Source organism: Geospiza fortis, unplaced genomic scaffold, assembly GCF_000277835.1.
Source record: "Geospiza fortis unplaced genomic scaffold, GeoFor_1.0 scaffold195, whole genome shotgun sequence".
Taxonomy (NCBI): Eukaryota; Metazoa; Chordata; class Aves; order Passeriformes; family Thraupidae; genus Geospiza; species Geospiza fortis.
This window is the reverse complement of record NW_005054324.1, coordinates 3,433,475-3,453,676: the sequence shown is the minus strand read 5'-3', so window position 1 is coordinate 3,453,676 and position 20,202 is coordinate 3,433,475. Positions and strand designations below refer to the sequence as shown.

At 37.4% G+C, this 20,202-nt stretch overlaps 1 protein-coding gene across 6 annotated transcripts in view; it reads right to left on the bottom strand.

Annotated features, from left to right (window-relative positions):
* Positions 1-20,202, bottom strand: part of PTPRZ1 (protein tyrosine phosphatase receptor type Z1) — a 131,391-nt gene that overhangs the window by 35,933 nt on the left and 75,256 nt on the right. For all 6 annotated transcript variants that reach the window (XM_031056898.1, XM_031056900.1, XM_031056899.1 and 3 more), the window contains exons 4-11: positions 19,397-19,548; positions 17,888-17,983; positions 17,568-17,634; positions 14,039-14,196; positions 13,344-13,494; positions 7,967-8,151; positions 7,146-7,272; positions 828-871 (exon numbers count right to left, since the gene is read on the bottom strand). In XM_031056898.1, the coding sequence (XP_030912758.1) occupies positions 828-871; positions 7,146-7,272; positions 7,967-8,151; positions 13,344-13,494; positions 14,039-14,196; positions 17,568-17,634; positions 17,888-17,983; positions 19,397-19,548 (980 nt within the window). The remainder of the gene's footprint in view (positions 1-827; positions 872-7,145; positions 7,273-7,966; positions 8,152-13,343; positions 13,495-14,038; positions 14,197-17,567; positions 17,635-17,887; positions 17,984-19,396; positions 19,549-20,202) is intronic.

Here is a 20,202-nt window from a genome sequence, read left to right as displayed (position 1 = left end):
GGCTGTGCTATTTAACTAAAAGGACTTGTCATGCAGTGAGAATACTGTGGTCATAGACTGAAACTATAAATTAAAAATTCTGTGGGATTACTTGATATTACTTGATAATTGTCCTACTGAAGTAACTGTCTATGTTACACGATTGGTATTAGAGACTGTTAAAAACTTAATCATGGCATTTTTACATCTCTCCTTGCTGTGACACCAGAGACCTAGTTACTGAATATGAAACCTCCAAAGGTTATCATCTTATCAAAAATTTTGTAAAACAGAGTTCTACTTTAAAATCTCACTTGAGTTCAAGAAGCAAATGAACCTCCAAGAATTTTTGAGTGACAGTTAAACCAACAGCACACTGATACAGACACACTTGAATCTCACTCTTCAGCACTATCGTCCTCCCTTACTTTAATTTACTACATGATAACACCATCACAAGTAAGGAGAAATCAAACTTCTCTTTAACTAAAAAGCCTAACACTGGATGGCAGCTTTGATTCTTTGATGAACAATTCTGTCAGACTTCACAGCAGGGTGATTGTAAACTGATGCCCCATTTTAAAAATATTTAGGAATATTCAGTGATATCCTTTACTTCACCATGTACCTCCAACCCCAGAGAAATACTGAGGTATCTCCAGAGTTATCTAGGGAGAAATATAGCTCAAAGGCTATGTATGCACATACATGCATATATAAGTATACATAAATGCAGAAAATACACTCATTTGTGACATAGTTTTGTCAGTTTTCACAGGATATAATTTCAATGTAGTTGAAATGTATTTATTAAAAATACACTCTTAAAAAACAAATGAATGCTATACCTCATATTCTGCAGCTTCACTCAGTTCAGGAATGAGGTCAGCCTCTATAAAACAAAAATACACACTGTATCATCCACAATTTTAAATAGACAGAATTCTGAATTCTGCAAGGACTCAACTGCCTAATTAATATGGTTATTGAGACAATGTCAAAGATTTTTTGTAGGATTGTGTTTGGAGAAGTGGCCAACCCCCTGGAATAAGGACTAAGGGTAGTATTGCTCACTTATCTAGACAGGACACATTCATTCAGCCACAGCAGTTTTGTCTGGCTCTATTTTGATACCACTGGATTTGCACTTTTGGAGGAACCACATGTTGGCTGGAGAAAGCCAAGTTTACAAAAACGTTTTCAATTAGAAATACAGTTTAATGCAGAAATACAGAAGTGAGAAAAACAGTAGGTCTGGGGATCAACTATTTCTCTAAATTAAATCTGAAAGCTCTGAAGATATTCTTGTAAAATAATCTGTTCTATAATTTTCATATAGAAAATTCCCTATTTGTGCACCCAGGATTGGACTTAGGTGCTAGAGCAACATCAACGCCATCATAGTCAGTATTCAGCAGGCTGCATGCTTCCAGTGAGGCAGACCAAACAGACTCACCCTTCCCAGTGCTTACAACCTTTTTCAAACTCCCACCCTACCTGATTTGATGTACAGACATAAAGCCAGTTGTATCACATCCCAGAGAAAGTCCCTAACAAACAGGTACTGCATGCTCTGCGAAGAACTACTCTAGAAGCTTTTGAGGCATTCCCAATTTTCAAAAATAAAAAAACAGTTGAAACAGGTTGATGCAATTAATTTCCTATAACTCAGCTGAAAATCCATCTCTCCAAATTTAGAGGCAGTCTCTTGCCTTCTTTCTCTCTTCTCAGCCAAATCCAGTAGTATACTTCTGATGGTGGTCAGCAAGAGATGCTTCAAAACAGGTTGAAAGGAACATCCACCTCTCTGCTAGGAACCAGCACAGGTCTTCAGTGAGGAAATCTAACACCCCTTCCAGAGCACTAATGCACCTTATTGCTCCTTTGGTCTACAAAAAGGCCCATATCCATTCCTTTCTAGGGCTTTTTCCTAAACCATGTTCTAGCACTCTGTCTGCACACAAATGCTAGCACATATTCTGAGGGCTGATTTGCACTAGGTGAAAATGCCAACCTCTTAGCCTGGAGAGCAATTCTTACAATACCATCACACACAGCTCCATGTCTGCATTTCCTCCACAATTCCCAAAAGTAGTCTGTTCAATACACTAGGATGAAGATTCCGTCCCTATATTTCTCTTTTTTTGCAAAGTCAGATGGAGATCTATGACTTAATTTGTATTCTCTTTGGTCTATCCATATCTACCTTTCAAAACAAATTAAGACATGCTATATGCAACATACACTAGATTAAGTTTATCAAACTAATAAGATCAAAGAGTATTATCTGTAGATTATAGCATGCAAACAAATTTTCACTAAGAAATGCTGCACAAAATCTTCACAAATTATCCTTTAGTAACAAACATCTATAAATTACCAAATATAGAACTGACCTTTCTTTAGCTAGATAGATAAAAAAATTATCTTACCTCTGACTCCTGAGGCCTAGGAGGCTCTGGGACGGGGCGGGGGGGACCCAGGGGGGGAAATGCAGGGGAGGAAGGGGTGGATGAGATAATGATATTCCCTGGCTTCTCAATGATACAAATCAAATATTGACATCAGTCTGAATGCTTTCCCATAATAGATCCACACCATGTACGAAGTATTTAACAGACTTGTCTGAAACATGTTTTTCGTACAGAGGAATTCTATCCATACTTTTCTGTGGTTACTATTCTTGAGTTGAGATTTAATCAGATTCAGTCAGAAAAACAAACTGTAGTGATTGTGCTAGAGTATACAGTAGGATACATGCTCTCAAATTCCACCAGCAGGAAACTACAGTTTCTTGCTGTTTTTGCAAAAGAGAGGCTTTAACATACATATATATATGTGTGTATATATATGTGTAAAGAACCTCTTTATTAACAAAACCAGTAAATTTCCAGGAACTTTATAAAGAATATTTGAATTTAGATGGTCATATAAAATTTATTTGTCAAAAGTATTAGAGACACACACAGAAGTTCTGTTAATCTTGCTGCTGAGCTTTTGATTTGACAGGAGATTACAGAAACATAATAACATTCCCCATCCAAGGTGAACAGCCACACCCTCCTAAAGGTTGATGAACAAGCTTGTTTATTTTTTCTGAAACTACATATTGATTATTCTATAGTATACATTTTAAAATAATTAAATAATTAGTTAGAGTTCTGTAGAGGTCTCTTCCTAGTCCATTTTAACGACAGGTTAAGAAACAGTAGAACAAATACAGAGACGTAACTATTTCACTACATTTTTTCAATGGAAATATGAAAAAAAATCTCTTTAAACAATGTGATTTATAATCATAGAATAATGCGCACAACATAAACTCTTTTCATTTCTGCACTGACATGTAATAAATTGCACGGCAAGAACAAAATTAAAGCCTGTTTCTTTTGATTAAATTAGTTTTCAGATTTCTACTTTCATCAGTACAAAATTAGGAAAAAGCATCCCCTAAATCAGACATTTAATATATGTTTAGTGATTTTCAGGACAAAAATCTCAAAGATGAGTTACAAAAAAGTTGCATAGTTAGACCCTCACAAAGCATTGCTGACAGCACGAGCTGCCAGGCAGGAGACAGTATTTGAGAGCTATGTCCCAGCATGCTGGGGTTTTTTTTGACAAACACCAACAAAGGAATAGGAATGGGGAATTATATATTTTTCCTTTCCTGTGTCAGCAAAAGCATGTAAGTACCACCAGTATTAGCTACACAACAAACTACTGCACAACCTTCAGTTCTATACAGATGTTATCTAGAGAGTCGAAGCACACATTTACATAGTTATTCAAAATCCAATTTTAATAACAAATGAAAAATTTGTAAATAAAGGTTGGATTGTTATCAAAGCTGATTAAAATGTGTTGTACACAATTCCCTAAATTTTCAATGGAAATTTTGTGGCTACATCATTTGTGCATTTGTTGGCTTTTACTAAACAGAAACTAACTGAAAAAAAATTTAACCAGCACACACAGTGTATTACAAGAAGAAGGGTTGAAATTCTGAAGAGTTCAGGAAAAACCCAGAGAGCACAGGTCTCCAGTGGGGTACCTTCCCAGGTGTCATTACATTACAGCTCCTGAGGCTTCCACAAACCGAAGCAGAGACCCCAAAGAGGTCCTTCATCTCACAAAACATTGCTGAGAACAAGAGCCTTGGATCTGTGGATCACCAGAGCCTGCAGAGCCCTCACTAACCATATGGGATGCACCAGACTGGGTGGGGAGAAGGCATGAGAAACACTCTCCTGCAAGTATCTCAAAAGGAAAGTCTAAACCAACAGTCTTGAGCTTTTTGAATACCAGAGCTCATTAGAAGTGGCCACTCCAAGGACAGAATTCTTCCTGGAAAAGGGCCCATCTAATGGCTCCGCATGACTCACGCCTTGCTTTAGCTCTTAACAGGAAGACTAATGGATCTGGAGGTGACTGTAGTGAATTTCATCTTAATTAAACTGGATTACTCAGAGTAATTCTTGAAAATGAAAGATTTAATTTATGCTTTTTGTGTGTCAACTTTATTTCATGTCTTCACGGTGAAGATAACTTTTCTTTCATAAATTCCCAAGCAGGAGCTCCAAGAAATCCCCTTTTGCCTCAAGATCTATAAAGCAGATCACAAAATCAATTTGATGTTATAGTTGTAATCAGCAAGCTACTCTGAAGAAATCTTTCTTATTAGATATCTGCATTCCCATATATCTCTTTTCTAATATTAGGTATATTATAATTAAATATGAAAATATTTGAAATATTTGCAACAGTTAATTCAGGTGTAAATAATTAGTAAAATTAATTATGCAAATAAATATTAATGTTAGAAATTAATGGAAGATTTTTTCCTATTTTAAAATTTTATCCAGATTGACTCAGCATGTAAGAAACTTACTTACAGAGCAATGTACACTCTTAGAAATCATACTAATTACATGAGAGGAATTTTTCCCTGAATTTTCTTTATTCAATGCTTTCAGAGGTATCACTGTGGAAGTGCCAAAATAAAAGAACCAAATTAGAGTTAATAACTTTGTGTCCATTTCAGATAAGATGCATGTCAGTGAAACTTTTTTTTAAACAGGCAAATATTCATTTAACTATTTAATTTTTATTAAAAACTTTGCTCTCTTTTGATTTAAATTTTTAAAAATTTAAAATATCAAAGTAAAAATTAATGATTTACCTGTGTAAAAAGGCTTGAGAGTATCAAACCTTTAGCCTGATACGTAACATTTATTATGACAAATATAACACAGTCTGAAATATAACATTTATTGTACCAAATTGTCTCGTCTGAGCATACAAATCTCAGAGAAATTTCTGCTGATGCTGGAAAGTGAAGTTAGTTTTCCAGTGTGTATTTCCCTCCCTCTACCTTCTCCTGGAATGGATGCAAAGCCCCTGTTCTGCGTGACTTCAGCAGCAGTACAGCAGGGGTGCCGCGCTGCCTGGGGCACCTGCACTGCTGGCCAGCCACAGGCTGCCCTGTCCTCCTCTTCTGGGGCTGCTCCCCAGCAGCTCCTGCTCCTGCCACAGCAGTGCCACTGCACTGGCAGTGCTTGCCCAGTGCTTGGGCAGTGCTTGCCCAGCCCCAGTGCCCCTGGCTCTCTCCCTGCCTCTGCACCCACATCTCCTTCCAAAGGGATGCACGGAACACAGCGGGGTTGGGTGCAACCCATCCTCACAGCAGGGATACAGCAGTAGCAGGAGGAGGGTGGTTTATCCTCTGGATATCACCTACACTGGACTTCTTTTTGCAATGTGTATTTTCAGAGGTTTTGCAGCCATGATGGCAGCACAGTACTGACTTGATTTGTTGTTAAATGATGATAACACTATGCTGCTTATTTGTCATTCCATGTAGAAATGGATGTGGGGTATGTAGATGAACTCCTATCTGAGAAAACTCTTCAAACACAAACCCAAAAAATTCTGGAAAGTATGTGGAAGAATATACTATCTAAGAGATGAATAAAAGGTAGACAGAAGAGTGAAATGTCAGGCAGAAGGTCAGAACCTTGTTGTGGACGTTTTAGAAAACTAAAGAGAAATAGGAAAATTCCGGTAGATACTAACTTAAGACCCCAAAATACATTATTATACACTGTATTTGAAAGACAAATCTTTATTAAAAATGTGTACTATACCTGATGCTGTATCCTCTTCCTACAGAGAAACCCACATTATTATAAGCCTACTACCCATATTAGTCCAGAATTCATGTGGTAGAGATTGTTGAGAATCACATTCTCTCTCACTGTAATGGAGAACATGGCTCCCTTGAAATGAAAAACTGGCCCGTTTTCCCAAGTTCACCACAACATCACTAATGACCTTGCTGCAGCTAAACAGACATATATAAGTATAAAACTGAATTTACAGAATGCATAAACAACAAAATCCAGGCCCTTAGGTTAAAAATAAAATAGCTCCTAACAGGATCAAAAAACATTTGGTTTTTTTTCTATGATTAATTACAGTGTTCTTAATTAAAAACAAAGCCCTCACTCACTTTCATAGGAACTGAATCTGATGTTAAAACTTACACCAAATTTAAGGAATTATTAGGATAAGATCAAGCTTCATGCTACAGTTTCAAGTTATTTCATATTTACCAGCAGGCAGAAGAAGCAAATCTGAAATCATTAAGATTTGTTTGTTAGGCCTTTTGATTCTTTTGCGAGGCAGCATTAAGAAGCAAGGGAATTCCATCATCACAAGTTTTTTGAAATCAAACTCCAAGTATTCATAAGAAATCAAATTTCAAAATCATTAAAATAGACTTATAAATCATATAGTGGGGTTGTATTGTTTGATTCCTTAATACTTTGGTGGTGTGGATTAATTTTGAGAGGATGCTTGAACCATAGAGAAATAATACCAAACACTTGTGAGATTTTATGAGATCTGAAATCAAGTAGGTGCTTTTCAGAACATTCTTAGAATTAAAAAAATTAACATGCAGTTTTTTATAGGTAATGCTTGCAAGGAATTATGTCATGTAAAATATCATTAGCAAGGGACATGCTGAAAGTTAACTGCGGTGATTTTGAAATTTCATTTTGGCATAATTCGGAAGTCATGCATTTTAACTGGTTTGCAAACAAACTACTTGAAATACAGGTTTTTCAGCTACAAGAGATCACTAAACTCAAAAGACCACTTACCTGCATCCTCTAAAGGCATATCAACAATGACTTGGTCGCTGTATTTTCCATACAGACCATTAGAGCAAACAGCAACTATCTGAAGAACATAACTTGTATTGGGCAGCAGATTGTTTAGAATAGCCCCCTAAAAGAAAAAAAAACACATTTAATCATTTACTTGCAAATAAGTATCAAGAATTTGAAAATGTTAATTTTTTATAACACATTTTTGTTCTGAAGTACAAAGATCCTTACTTCTAGTATTATAATGTGTGCTTTTTTATTTTATTGTCACAAATGGTTTTCAGTCAAATTAAAAAAAAAACAAAAACATGTGACTCTTTACATGGAGGATAATAAACCAAATAACTATTTAGCATTGAACACAAGTTTAGGTGTCTGATGAGTCTTTAAAGAGGGTTAGAGGAACAGATCTCATTAGTAAAATACCATGAAGCTGTAGTCAGTAACTTAGGATTTATAGCAGTATAATGGAATTGAATCTCATTAGTTGCTTGTGTAGGTCATTCTTTCACATCCACGAGCAATGAATTACAGGTTATTATTAACTGACAATTGGGTTTTATGGCTAGGGAGCTCTGTGATTGACATGCTCACAGCAAGTATAGGCAAATCAAAGCAGCAATCTTTAGAGTTTTTTCCTGTTCTAGACAAGAGTTTTTTCTTTCATTTTAAGTTGTCTTTGTGACTTTACAGCCAAAAAATTAGACAATTTCTCTTCAATGAGCTCCCAGCTATGGTTTAATCTGTCACAATAATTAACAGTGAGTTGTTACACCATCATCCCTTTTTATGAAACTGGAAGAGTTTACAGTTACCAAGTCCTGATACCCATCTGTCAGAAACTCATGCTTGGTCTGATCTTCTCCATCCAGCTGTTGATAAAAGACAGCAAATCTCTCAATTGTGGTGTCGTATACAACGCGAGGTCTTTCCCACGTAACAAGGAGACTAGTATAATTCTTTGGATCAGATTGAACATTTTCAGGTTCTGAGCTGCAAACTGGAATAAAGAAAAGAGGAAAGGATATGGTATTTATCAAATGGTACAAGTAACTCTACAAAAATCTTGAGATACTTCCTGAGAAAACTAATAAAAGTCTTTTTGTGTGCCTCAGTTTTAGCTTTCTACTAAAACATTTGAAATGCTGTGCCATTGTAAACAGAACCAGTATTTGAACACTAGATTTCCAAAAAGCAAGTAAAGTTGAGGACTGAATTTCCTCTCTCTGCCTCCTATAACATATTTTGTGAAATGTTAGTATCCAGTTCCTAAGAAATAAAATATAAATGATAAAATATAAAGATTGTTATATCTGTCCTGGGAATAAAAAAATCTCAACAATTCTATCTTTATGGCTCTATCCAAGTAGCACTAGAAGAGCTGCATAATCTCACACCAGTTATAATAAACTAATCTACAGTAGATTGTTTTTAATGGTCAAAGGTAAACCTGACACCTGAATTTCCCCTCAAGGCTGTTTGAATCTTTTTATAGTAGTTAAAGAAGAGAGAAAAGGTAAATAAGAAGAAGCTAAGTATTGCATTAGCACCAGTCATTTAATGTTACTATATTTTAATGCTTGTTATTATATTTTTAGCTTGAATTGGAATAAATGAGGAAATATTTTTTACATCTCATAATGTGCTTAGAGCAATATATGAGTATCTAGAAAAAGAAAGCAAAAAACCCAATTAGCTTACTAAGAAAACAGGTGCAGATCCTTCGGAGTTCTCTAAAAAGAAGTGAACACCAAGATGCCCCAAGGCTTTGGGGGACCATGCTGCATTTTGAGAGAGAAGTCCTTCAGCTTTGTATTTCGCCACTTGAACACAAGGGGACACTCAAACCCCGTCAAAATATTTGTCAAAGGAATTTCTCCAAGGAAGGTGGGAAGTTCTCAGCAGCTTCCGTCTGAGAGAGTCAATGGAAAACAAGCAGCAAGGCTTTCCTAATTTCTGTGTTTGTATGAGTAAGCTAAGAGCAGAGGCAGCGTTAGTCTTTGTAATTCACGTGAGTACCCTTTCTGTGTTTTGAATCTACTGTGATATATAACTAATACATCATTTTATTAATTACACTTAATTATTTTAATTGATGCAAAAAAGAGCAAGTTTTTTTAAAAATCTATGTTGTGTACATTCCATTCCATTCCTAAAATTTGTCATTCCTTCCCATTTCCACCAGATGGCAAGGAGAAATCATCAGACTAGCCCTTCTCAATTCTGAGTATGAACACAGGTGATTTAAACAGATTTCACTCTTTTTCAATTAATCTAAAGACTCCTCAGCTATTTCCTTTCAAAGGTGTTTAAAATTCTTGTCAAAATGCTTTTTTTATAATATAAACACCAAGCTTCTCTGCATTCCAAATTCTTCTCTACAGTCTTTTTTCCTCCCTTCATCTTTTTTGCTTATGAGTGAATTTGGTTCTGAAATCTCTGTCTGTATTCAGACTCATAGAGCGGTATTATAAAACTTTTAAAGGTACAAGGCTTCTGTTGTTATTTCTTTGATTTATTTTTTCACTTTCCAGATGGTTCTTCTATTTTTTCCCAAGAAAAAAGTCTTCCTTTTTATTCTCCTCCTTTTGATGTTCATCTCAGCAATGACTGACAATATTACTATATGACAATCATTTACGTATTATTTCATATCCATTTCTTCCCAAAATGTCTTCTCCTTCCTTCTTCTGATGCCACTTCGTAAATCATCCTGCTGATCCCTTTTCTTTTCTACCAGTCAGTAACACAGAAGCACTTTACTCTGTCTTACCTCATTTTCCTTCTCCAGAGACTTGAAAGAAGACCACACAACAACTTATCTAATTAAGTACTTCTGCTGTGATACCGACTTTTAGAAAATCTGAGCAAAGAGACTGCAAGAAAGGGAGTTCTCAAGTTTGTTACTAGTCTGAAGGACAAATTCACAGAAAAATTTGCAAAAAAAATTCACAGAAAGTCAGAGGCCTACTCAAATCCCTGTTAAACTTGAAGCCAAGTCTCTGCTTTTTCCAGGTGAATACTTAGATTCTGGTTTTGCATATCACATCATGTTGTAGTAATGCATCTATCTTTGCTTATTCTCCTATGGAATAAAATGCTATCCACGTAACTTAGGAAATTTTCATCTGAACTTAATTGCATCATGGGGAACCACTGGGGTACATCAGCCAAATCATTGCCAAAAGCTGCCTGGGCTATGTATGACCAGAAGACCTTTATAACCTGCCCAAATTTGGCTTTTTTCCCCCCCACCTTTGTTGCGTTCTTCTACTTTAGTTAAATCCATGTTTGAGATTATTTTTTCAATTCAACATTTCAATTGTTGAAGCCATGAAATCACTTCAGATATTCAGGGGCTTTGTAGATCCCTGCAGTGTGTGGCATAAAGCAATTTTTCTATATTCTAGATCTACACTATCTATCTCTGTAATGGAGGTGGAGCAGCTCAGCAGATGTCTGCTGGGCTGACCTTGGCTGGCCACTGGGTGCCCATCCAGACATTTGCCAGAGACAGCGATTGCTCACCAACCACCATCATGGGCAAAACAGATTAGACTTGGGGAAATTTATCATCCATAAAAATAGAGTAGGATAGCGAGAAACAAAACCAAAACTATGAAACCTCCCACCCTTTGCTTCTTCCCAGGCTCAACTTCACTCCTGATTCTTCCACCTCCCCACTCCCAGGGGCCCAGGGGAATATAGAATGGGAATTGTGATCAGCTTATAACACCTTGCCTCTGCTGCTCCTTCCTCATGCTCCTCCTCTGCTCCAGTGTGGAGTCCCATTCACAGGATACAGTCTTTCATGAATTTTTCCAGCCTCTGGACAGTTTTTGGGAACAGACTACTACACTGTGGGTCCTCCCTAAGGTCAGAGACCTGACAGATAATCTGCTCCTGCATGGTCTCCCTCCACAAGCCACAGCCAGCAGCCTGCTCCCGCATGGAGCCTCCACAGTCGGCCACAGGACAGGCTGCCTCATCATAATCTTCACTGTAGGCTGCCTCACCATAATCTGCACTGTGGGCTTCACTCTGCTCTGCTACTGGAACACCTCCTCCCCTTCTTCCTCCTCTCACCTGGGAGTGACAGAGCAGTTTCTCACATCTCCCTCACTCCTCACTGCTGTGCAGTTTTGTTTTCCTGGAGGTGCCACCACCATGGCTCCCAGTGCCCTGAGATGGGTGGGCTGGAGCCCGCTGGAACTGTCTGGGTTTGACTCAGGGCAGCCCTGGGCTCTCCCTGCACCTGCACCCCACACTCTGTGCCAGTGAAAGTGTCCCACACACAGCTGGGAATCTGGGAATTCACAATGAAGTCATGTGGCCTGAGGAACGTGAAAGGATAAATTCCCTTGTGAGTCCTGACCCCATGCCTCACAAGAGAATTTAACTGAGACAGCCACTGAACTTTATGTGGTTATGTTTCTCATGGCAAAACAGGCTGGCTAGTACTTTTTATCAATATATATTGTCAGTCTTGAATTTTAAGAACCCATTGTTTTTTATACCTTACTAAATCCAGGAAGATAAATAAGAGTTAGGTTTCAGTACTTATTTCCAAGGCCTCACCAGAAGGGTGGAGAGGATGGAAAGTCACCCAATATGCCCAGCAGCCACCACAATGGTTCTCAGTTTACAGGAATAAACTATGACTTTTATTATAAATGGATTAGCATGCCAGCTGAGGTTGGTGGAGATTAAGCATTACAAATTCAAAACACTTTTTTTAGGTGAATCCTCAAGCAGGGCTGTAAGGATTAGCTATTTTAATCTTCTTAAATTGCTACATACATATTGCATAGGGAAATGATGTATATCACTGGGCAGGTTTGGGGAATGAGGCATCTCCCATGCCCTTAGTAGGACTGTGCTTGCACACCAAAAATGCTGGGGATGTTACTGTGAGAAAATTCCTGAAAATATTTTGAAAATTCCTGAAATGACTTTATAATGGAATAGAAAGATACGTCTAACTTTTCTAAGAAAACTTAGTTCTACTTATGAAATGTCATGTATTAATTACAGCAATAAATCAAGCATTTAATCCTACTCCCTAATGAGAATCTACACTGAACACAACAGGAGAAAATTGGGATTCTAGGTTTCAAAACACAAAATAATTTTTCAGATGTCTACCTGAGTAATAATCAGTCTTGGCATTTCTCATGCATCCTCTAAAGGGATTAAAAAGATTAGTTTTTTTCTGTTGACTACTGTTAAATATTAAACACGAATAAGCCTATTGACTCTTAGAGACTCTTGGCATTTATGTTACAGTGCTTACATCTGAACATTTAACTTTAATGATTACTAGAGTTTTGAAATTCTGTCTTAAAAAGGAGGCAAAAATATAAACACTTGTCTAATGTTCTACATTAAAGAAATCCCATAGTTGCATATGTGTTGACATACATGATCACATAAATATGTAAAATTACACGTATGAAATCACACTTCTAATCTGCAGAACACCTATAGCCTGTGCTTAATTCATCTGTTCATGTCTAATTAAACAGTTCAGCGGAACTGAGTAAAGAATCTACAGGTATTCTCATCCAAGTACTAACATAGTGCTTCCAGTTTAGAAGTTTCCTATATATTCATTTGTGCTTGTTAGTATAGGAATAATTGACTTCCATATTTAGTGCTAAATCTTGTTTCCCACTACTTAATGTACTATTTTGGTCACAGAACCTTCTCAAACCTCCCTGAAGTTTATGGTAAGACTGAGAACAGAATCTGGCTTCTGGAATTCTCTCCATTTATCACTTTCTAAGCAAACTACTTGAAATTTGGTGACAACCCTTCAGTCTCTATTGAAAAAGCATCCACACTACACAATAAAGAACCAAACAGGTTTGTAAAACAAAATACTCTTGCAGTCTCTGAAAAGGCAGCTTAGTTGAAGTCTGAAACCCATTAAAAGGGCACTGTAAGGAAGCTTGAACTGACGTGATTTTCACTGAATGATTGGTCAAGACAAGCATTTAATTTTCCACTCCATTTAATCTGACATGTTTTATCATTGCTGTTTTTTTTCTCTAAAGTGATAGATTTATGACTAATAACACAGTGTGCTACTTTCTACACAATTTAAAATGAGTAACTGCATACTTGGATGAATCTTTCACTGAAAATTGTCTTTTAACTTGCAAAGAGAGGAATGACAATTCAGTTAAGTACCTGCTTCATGAATTTCTTCTTGTCCAGTGTAAGAGGAAAACACTTGCCCAAAGAACTTATATTGCTGTTCTCTGAAGTTGTTTTGCAGGTAGTCCATCAGCATAACATAGCCAGACTGCTGCATTGTAAGCACTTCACAGAATACAGCTAACTAAAAGATGAGAGAAAAAAAAAAGTTAGAAGCCATAAAACTTGACCAGATTCTGCTAATAGGCAAAAAGCTCTGGGAAAAAACATGTTGGATAAAGTCTCACAGTTGAGGTATCCTCCATGGCACAGAACTTCTATTCTATCAGTATATCTAATGTTTTACTCCACAAGTATTTTTAAACCACTCAGCTGTTGGAGAGCTATGCTCTGCTCAGCATCACCATGTGGCTGGGAGAATATCCAAAAAGTGTTTTGTACTCCTTTTTATCTGAGCTCAAAGTCTAGACAGCCTGGGATATGTTCTTACCCTATTTTAAGACAAGAAATTGCTCAGATTCTAGTACTGAACTATAAAAAATATAAAAGATAACACAATTAATATAGATGCTTTCTAATTTAACAGCTGATGAAAAATTTCTGACTAGATAAAAGAAAAGCTTTGTTGTTGGGCTGGCAATGAATGCCATAAGCTTCTACCATATACGTGGCAATTTCTCTTTGGTATTATGTATAATTGTTTGGTTTTACTACATTAAACAAATTACCTGGTTTTCAGAAATACTTATGGTATCTTTAAACACAATCCATTCAACTGTTTCAGAGCATGGAGGAGCTGATAGAGATCCATTATAAGTGTAATATTTGTCTGTTGCATTTGGCAAGAGATTCAGCAAAATAAATGGTTCTAAGGCGGCCTGTTTTCCTGAAAAAATAAAAAAGAAAAATACAGTCAGAGAGATAAAATACTACAGAAGCAATTAATAAATACAAATCACACTCTCCAAAAGAACTACCATCCTAGGAACATGCTAATTGAGAGGCTTTTCAAAATTTAATTTCCAGACAGACTAACATACAAATAAATCATGACGTCTTCTATTTCATTTGAAAAAGTATAGCTCAAGCCCAACTTTCTTTACTTAGGAAGCTGTAGTAAGTTATTCCAGTAGCAAATGGACTAATTTTAGTATATTAGTTCACAAGAATTTTCTCACTGTAAGCTTAGATGCAAGGTGCCAAATCTTTGTCTCACTCTTGAATTTCAAAGAAAAAAAGTTTATTAAATCTTTGTTCTAGGTCTCATGACATGGCTTCAAACTCTCCCCCAAATTTAATCAGGTTGTTGAGTTTTTTGCAGAAAATCACTGCCTGGAGAACAGTTGCCATGCTAGGCCCGAGGGTTAATATTACTCATGATTGCAGAAGCAAAATTTCTGTGGATCAGGATTCTTTTTTAAATGGTGATAATATAGTGAAAAACTGTGACAGCTTTACACAAATCAGGAAACAATGCAAAGACCTCCTCCAGGAGAACAAGTTCTGTGAAAATAACATCACATCTTTCAGGTCAGCAGTTTACTGAGTACCTTGTCATCTGGGAGTAAGCATGAGGGATTGCTGGAAGTCCATCCACAGAAAGCTGTGCCTGCTGGTATGGCAGTAGGGTCCAGCAACAGCAATTGGCATAAATGGTAACAACTTCAGCAAGGCAGACTTTCAGTCTGTTACAATTATCTGCTTTACTTTCTGGTGCATCCAAAATAATGTTGCTTTTCACACCTTGTTATAGTGTAGATCCTTATACAACTTACTTCAATCTAAAGTTACTCATTTCAAGTTCCTCCCTAATTGATAAGTACTTACGTCTGAATATCTAATGAATTTTCATACTATACATTAACTCATGCTTTTACAGGTATGTTACTTATTCAGCTCTGTACAGATTTCTGACCTTTGTCTTCATAATTCCTTAAAAATTTGGTGAGAGCAGCAAATTGCATTAACAGTTGACTACAAGGGATTGATGCTTTTCTTCTCTGCAGTGACTTCTCTACTGAGTTAAGGCTTAAGAGCTGACTTGTCCCCTCTCTCTCATTAATGAATGATGAAGAGGGAACATTTAGCAGTGTAGAGCAAAGCACATCCTTCCATTTCTCCTGTCAAAATGCTAATCAGCCCTCAGACAGAAGCTATCATTGCTATCTGGTATGTGTCTAGTTAACACATTTGTCCCTCAGCAAAAATGAAGTCCATTTTATATAGATGGCTGGGGACATGAAACTTCTCATTCGTAACAAGAATCCTGCCATACATTTTGCAACTTTGGATTTTAGAATACCCTTTTAATGAGATTCACAGCCTAGATTCTCAAAATCAAACACCTACAAAGAATGATAAAAACCAGAAAGTTTGTCTAGAAGGAAAAGGAGTGCTCCTCTGCAGAGCTTGAGAACCCAGTAACTGTGATTCAAATAAGCACAATAGAGATATGAGTGACAAGGACATAGACAAGGAGAGATTGCGTGCTTTTCTTCAGAAGAAACAACTTGATTTGGTTATGACCTGAATTTCCTGAGCTCATCTGCATTTTATTCAGGGAAATTGTATTCTAAGCATTGTTGAAGTGCCATGTAGTGGCTGTATCTTGAATCTTGCTCTGATAGTTTTACAGCTCCTTCCAAGGCTGTAGGACAGCATCTGTCTTGATGTATTACTAGTTCTCCTTTTTGTTTCACAGAAGATGACACACAAAAGTAATGAATCTTAACTACTTTATATTTCCACTCCCTACGTCTTTCTAACTTATGAAAGGTGTTCCCTTTTAAATTTGTTGAATAGTGTTTATTTTCCAGAGGGAAAAAAGAAATTTGATTTCAATGTCACACTTTTGAAGGCTTTTAAAACAGCTTTTTAAATTCAAGCACCATTGCATAAAGGAAGACTGAGACAAGGTTTCCTTAAAGTCATGGACATGATGTAAGAATATATCCCTGTCCAAGACAGTGCTCATTCATATTTATTCATCTGCAAAGACACCAGAAACTGAGTTAGAAACATAGCCCAGATCTCTTTGTGCACACTGAAGTTGTGTCTTGATTAGCAACCATTGCCAATACAATATATTTGGACTAGTTTGGATTTACATAGGAGCTACTGAAAAAAAATTTCTCTCCTCTGAGTCTACTGAAAAGTGACAGTCTCACTCTTGCTTAGATAGTTACAACAGTCTTATCTGGCTTCCAACCAAATACAAAAACCCTGACCTCTATGATTAAGAAGATGTACATAATAAATCAGATTTATCTGGATTTAGCATTTAAACAGTTACAAATTTCTCATGATAGTTATATTTATTCATTTATATGTCTGTTACAAATATTCTTTGAGAAAATTAATCAGAGAAAAATAAAATATCTCAAGTTGGAAGAAACATGTGAGGATCATCAAGTCCAACTCCTTGCTCCTCACAGGATGATCTAAAACTAAACAATATGACTAAGAGCATCATCCAGATACTTGGTGCCATGACCACTTACTTCTCTGGGGAGCCTGTGCCCAGGCTGTCACTGATCACCATCCCAGTGAAGGGCCTTTTCTAATGCCCAATCTGAACTTCTGACGCAGCTTCATCCCGTTTCCTCATGTCCTACCACTGGTCAGCAAATGCTTCTCTGTCGCCCCACTTAAAGAAGTTGTTGACTGTGATGAGGCACCCTTCTCCAAGCTGAACGAAGAGACCTCAGACACGCCTTTCTTCAAGACCTTTCACAATCTTGGTTGCCCTTCTCTGGATGCACACTAATAGGTTGATGTCCTTCTTACACTGTGGCACCCAGAACTGCCCCCAGCACTGGAGGTGAGCCTGTCCCAGCTCAGAGCAGAGTGGGACAATCTCCTCCCTTGCCTGGTTGGCAATGCTGTGCCTGATGCACCCCAGGACAGGATTGGCCCTCCTGGCTGCCAGGGCACTGCTGGCTCATGTTCAATTTCCCATTAAACCAAACCCCAAACCTTTTTCCAAAGGGGTGTTTTTCAGACTGTCCCTCCCTGGTTTGTATATATAACCAGGATTACCCCTTCCCAGGAGTGGAATCTGGCACTTGCTTATGTTAGATTTCATGTGGTTGGTGGTTGTCCATTTCTCATCTGTCCAGATGACTTCTGTAATTTCTAACAAAATAGACATGACTGAGCAATAGAGAACCATGCTCCTCAATGTCTTCAAGGTTTCATAATCACACTGAAGTGGAATTGAATTAATCAGTAATCAATAAAAAATGGAGGCAAACTTACCAAAACGACTAACACTATCTACTCCATTAATGATTGGATTATAATCTGGATTATCTTCTAGTCCAATCTGTTAAAAAGAAATCGCATATTTTAACAGGCTTCATGAAAGAAGATTGCAAGCTACAGTTTACCACCAAAATTATAGATGATTTAAAGCTAAACAAACTTATTTTGCCCATTTGCTTTTCTGCAAGAATAAATTAGAAAGATAGATGAAATTTTTTAACTCAGTGATCACACATTGGAACCAGTTAAATTCAGTTTGAACATCTGCTGTGTTTCAAGGCTTATTAAATGACACAAAGATATATTTTGTTTACCTCAAACAAAACTGATAAAGCTCTTAACTTTCCACTTCCTTTAACTGCCTCTTCAAAATCTGTAAACTGATTTGCATCATAGCAGTAGATTTGCATCTGCAATTAAAAATATATTCAAATGTTATATATAAAAAATTGTAAACATTCAATAATACAATTGCTTATATTCCCATTTTGAGGGAAAAAAAACATCCAAACAAAAAATTTTAAATAAACGTAGGGATTTTTTACCTCTCTCATTTGTGTTATCGGAGGATGCAGAATGGAGTTCATCAATAATTAGCTATGTAAAAACCTCTCTTGGAAAATTATTAAGGTTGCAGGAATTACCCTTTCAAGGAGCACAATGCTTTCCATGGATAATAGAGTAAGCTGAGATAAGTGGACACCTGACCTAGAGTACTTGGTGAAATCAGTCTGTACATCAGTGATAAAACATGAATAATATGCCAAGATGTCCCTACTGCATCTGCCTTGCAGTAAGTGTAGAAAAACATTGGTAATATAAGACTACCAGGCACTTTGAACCCACATCTGACTGCTGTCATGAGCATTGGTTTTGTTGCACCCCTCTCTCTCTTTCTCCAGATACAGCTGGGAAATCTCCTCCAGTGCTGGGTGACCAAAGTGTATGGGGGAGCGACTGCTCCTACTGGCTTTCTATGAGATGATGATGGAAAAGAGCATTCTCTGTGACGCCTTGTCAGGACAGATAGAGTTGGGAATTTTTAGGTGGTTAGTGAGGTAAAAGAAATTACACTGTCCAGAGACTGCTCCTGGCTTACCACTCTTCCCCCTGTATAGGCCAGCCCTGGCACTATTGCTTTGCTTTCACACAGAAGTTCAAAATGCTTGGAATGAGGAACAGCACAGCTGCCTGCCACAACTGCCTCTTTTGAGCTGGAAGATGACACAATACCATGTTGAGGGAAGAGAGTTTGGCCTTTGTGCATCCCAGGAGGAGCTGCTCCTCTCCTCCAGCCTGCTCCCATGATGGGCAACCCATTCTGCCAAAGCAGCCAGGGGGACACTGGCCTGGCTGCCTGTGAATGTGGCTGCACCCAGGACCTGCTCACGTGGCTCTTGGCACACCACTGCCAGCTCTTTCCAGCCCATGCTTTGTATCTGTAAGGCCCAGCAGTTCCCATGGGCTCTCAGTAAAGCCCTGACTTTGAAAAGTCCGTTTGCACTTTGAACAATGAACTCATGTGGAACATGATGGGCCAAATTCATAGGAGCTTAACATTTAGTGGGAGCTTTGTCAGATTAGCAGAACTGACATCTAATACCATCTTAGAAGATGGGGAAAAAATGCAGTTTAGACATTCTCAACATGCCACAAACACATTACACTGCCCTTCTAAAATGCATAATTTATTCTTAATTTGGATTTAAGTGAATGATTATATTTGCAAATAGATTTAAGAGATAAACAAAGGAATTTTGTAGAGCAGTAATGTCACAGAATACCAAATTGTTGAAATCATCAAAATCAATTCTAAACTTTACCTCAAGAGGATACTTTTGTCCTTCTAGACTATGTTCTGATCCATCTGATGACGCGTTGCATTTTCCCCAGTGAAAAGTGATCTTGCTTGCTTTGAATATGGTGTCTAACCCACCTCCACTCACATAATAATCGCTTGTCAGGTTAATTTCCACTGAAAACATTGAGAAAGAGGGAAAAAAAAAGGAGTGTGAACATAAAATCCAGCCAAGGCATCTATAACTCTCATATTTCAGTTTTAGGTGCTAGAAGTTAAATATGATATGCCTATTTCTCTGTATTTCATAAGCAATTTGACAGGAAATTGGTTAGTTAAACTAAGTAACAAGTGTGGTAATTCACTATTAGCATGGAGAATATGTTTCATTTCATGCTTTAGTTCATAAAATAGTAATTTAATGAAGTGCACTTCGTTTCCTGTTATCTGAAACTAGACACAGAACTACATTAAAAAGCTCAGAAAGTCTAGCTGGTCTAAGAAAATAAATTCCTGAAGTACCTACCTTCCTGAAAGGGTCTGTGTTTCTAACAAAAAGGAAAATACACACCTGCCCCCCCATTTTTATCACAATTCTATATACAAATCATGAGGCAACATGACAAGAATATTTTAGCCAGCTGTCCTGATGTAAGACTCCTTATCTGTGGAGCTGTCTCCCATGGGAAAAAGCAATGACAGGTCTTCAGCTGGACATAGCTGTACACAAATTGTAGATGGGACAGAGCATTTGTCTTCTGGAGAGAATGAGCAGGATGGGATAGACTGAAGCCCTAGATGTTGTCTTTCCCATCTCCAGCAACTGTGAAC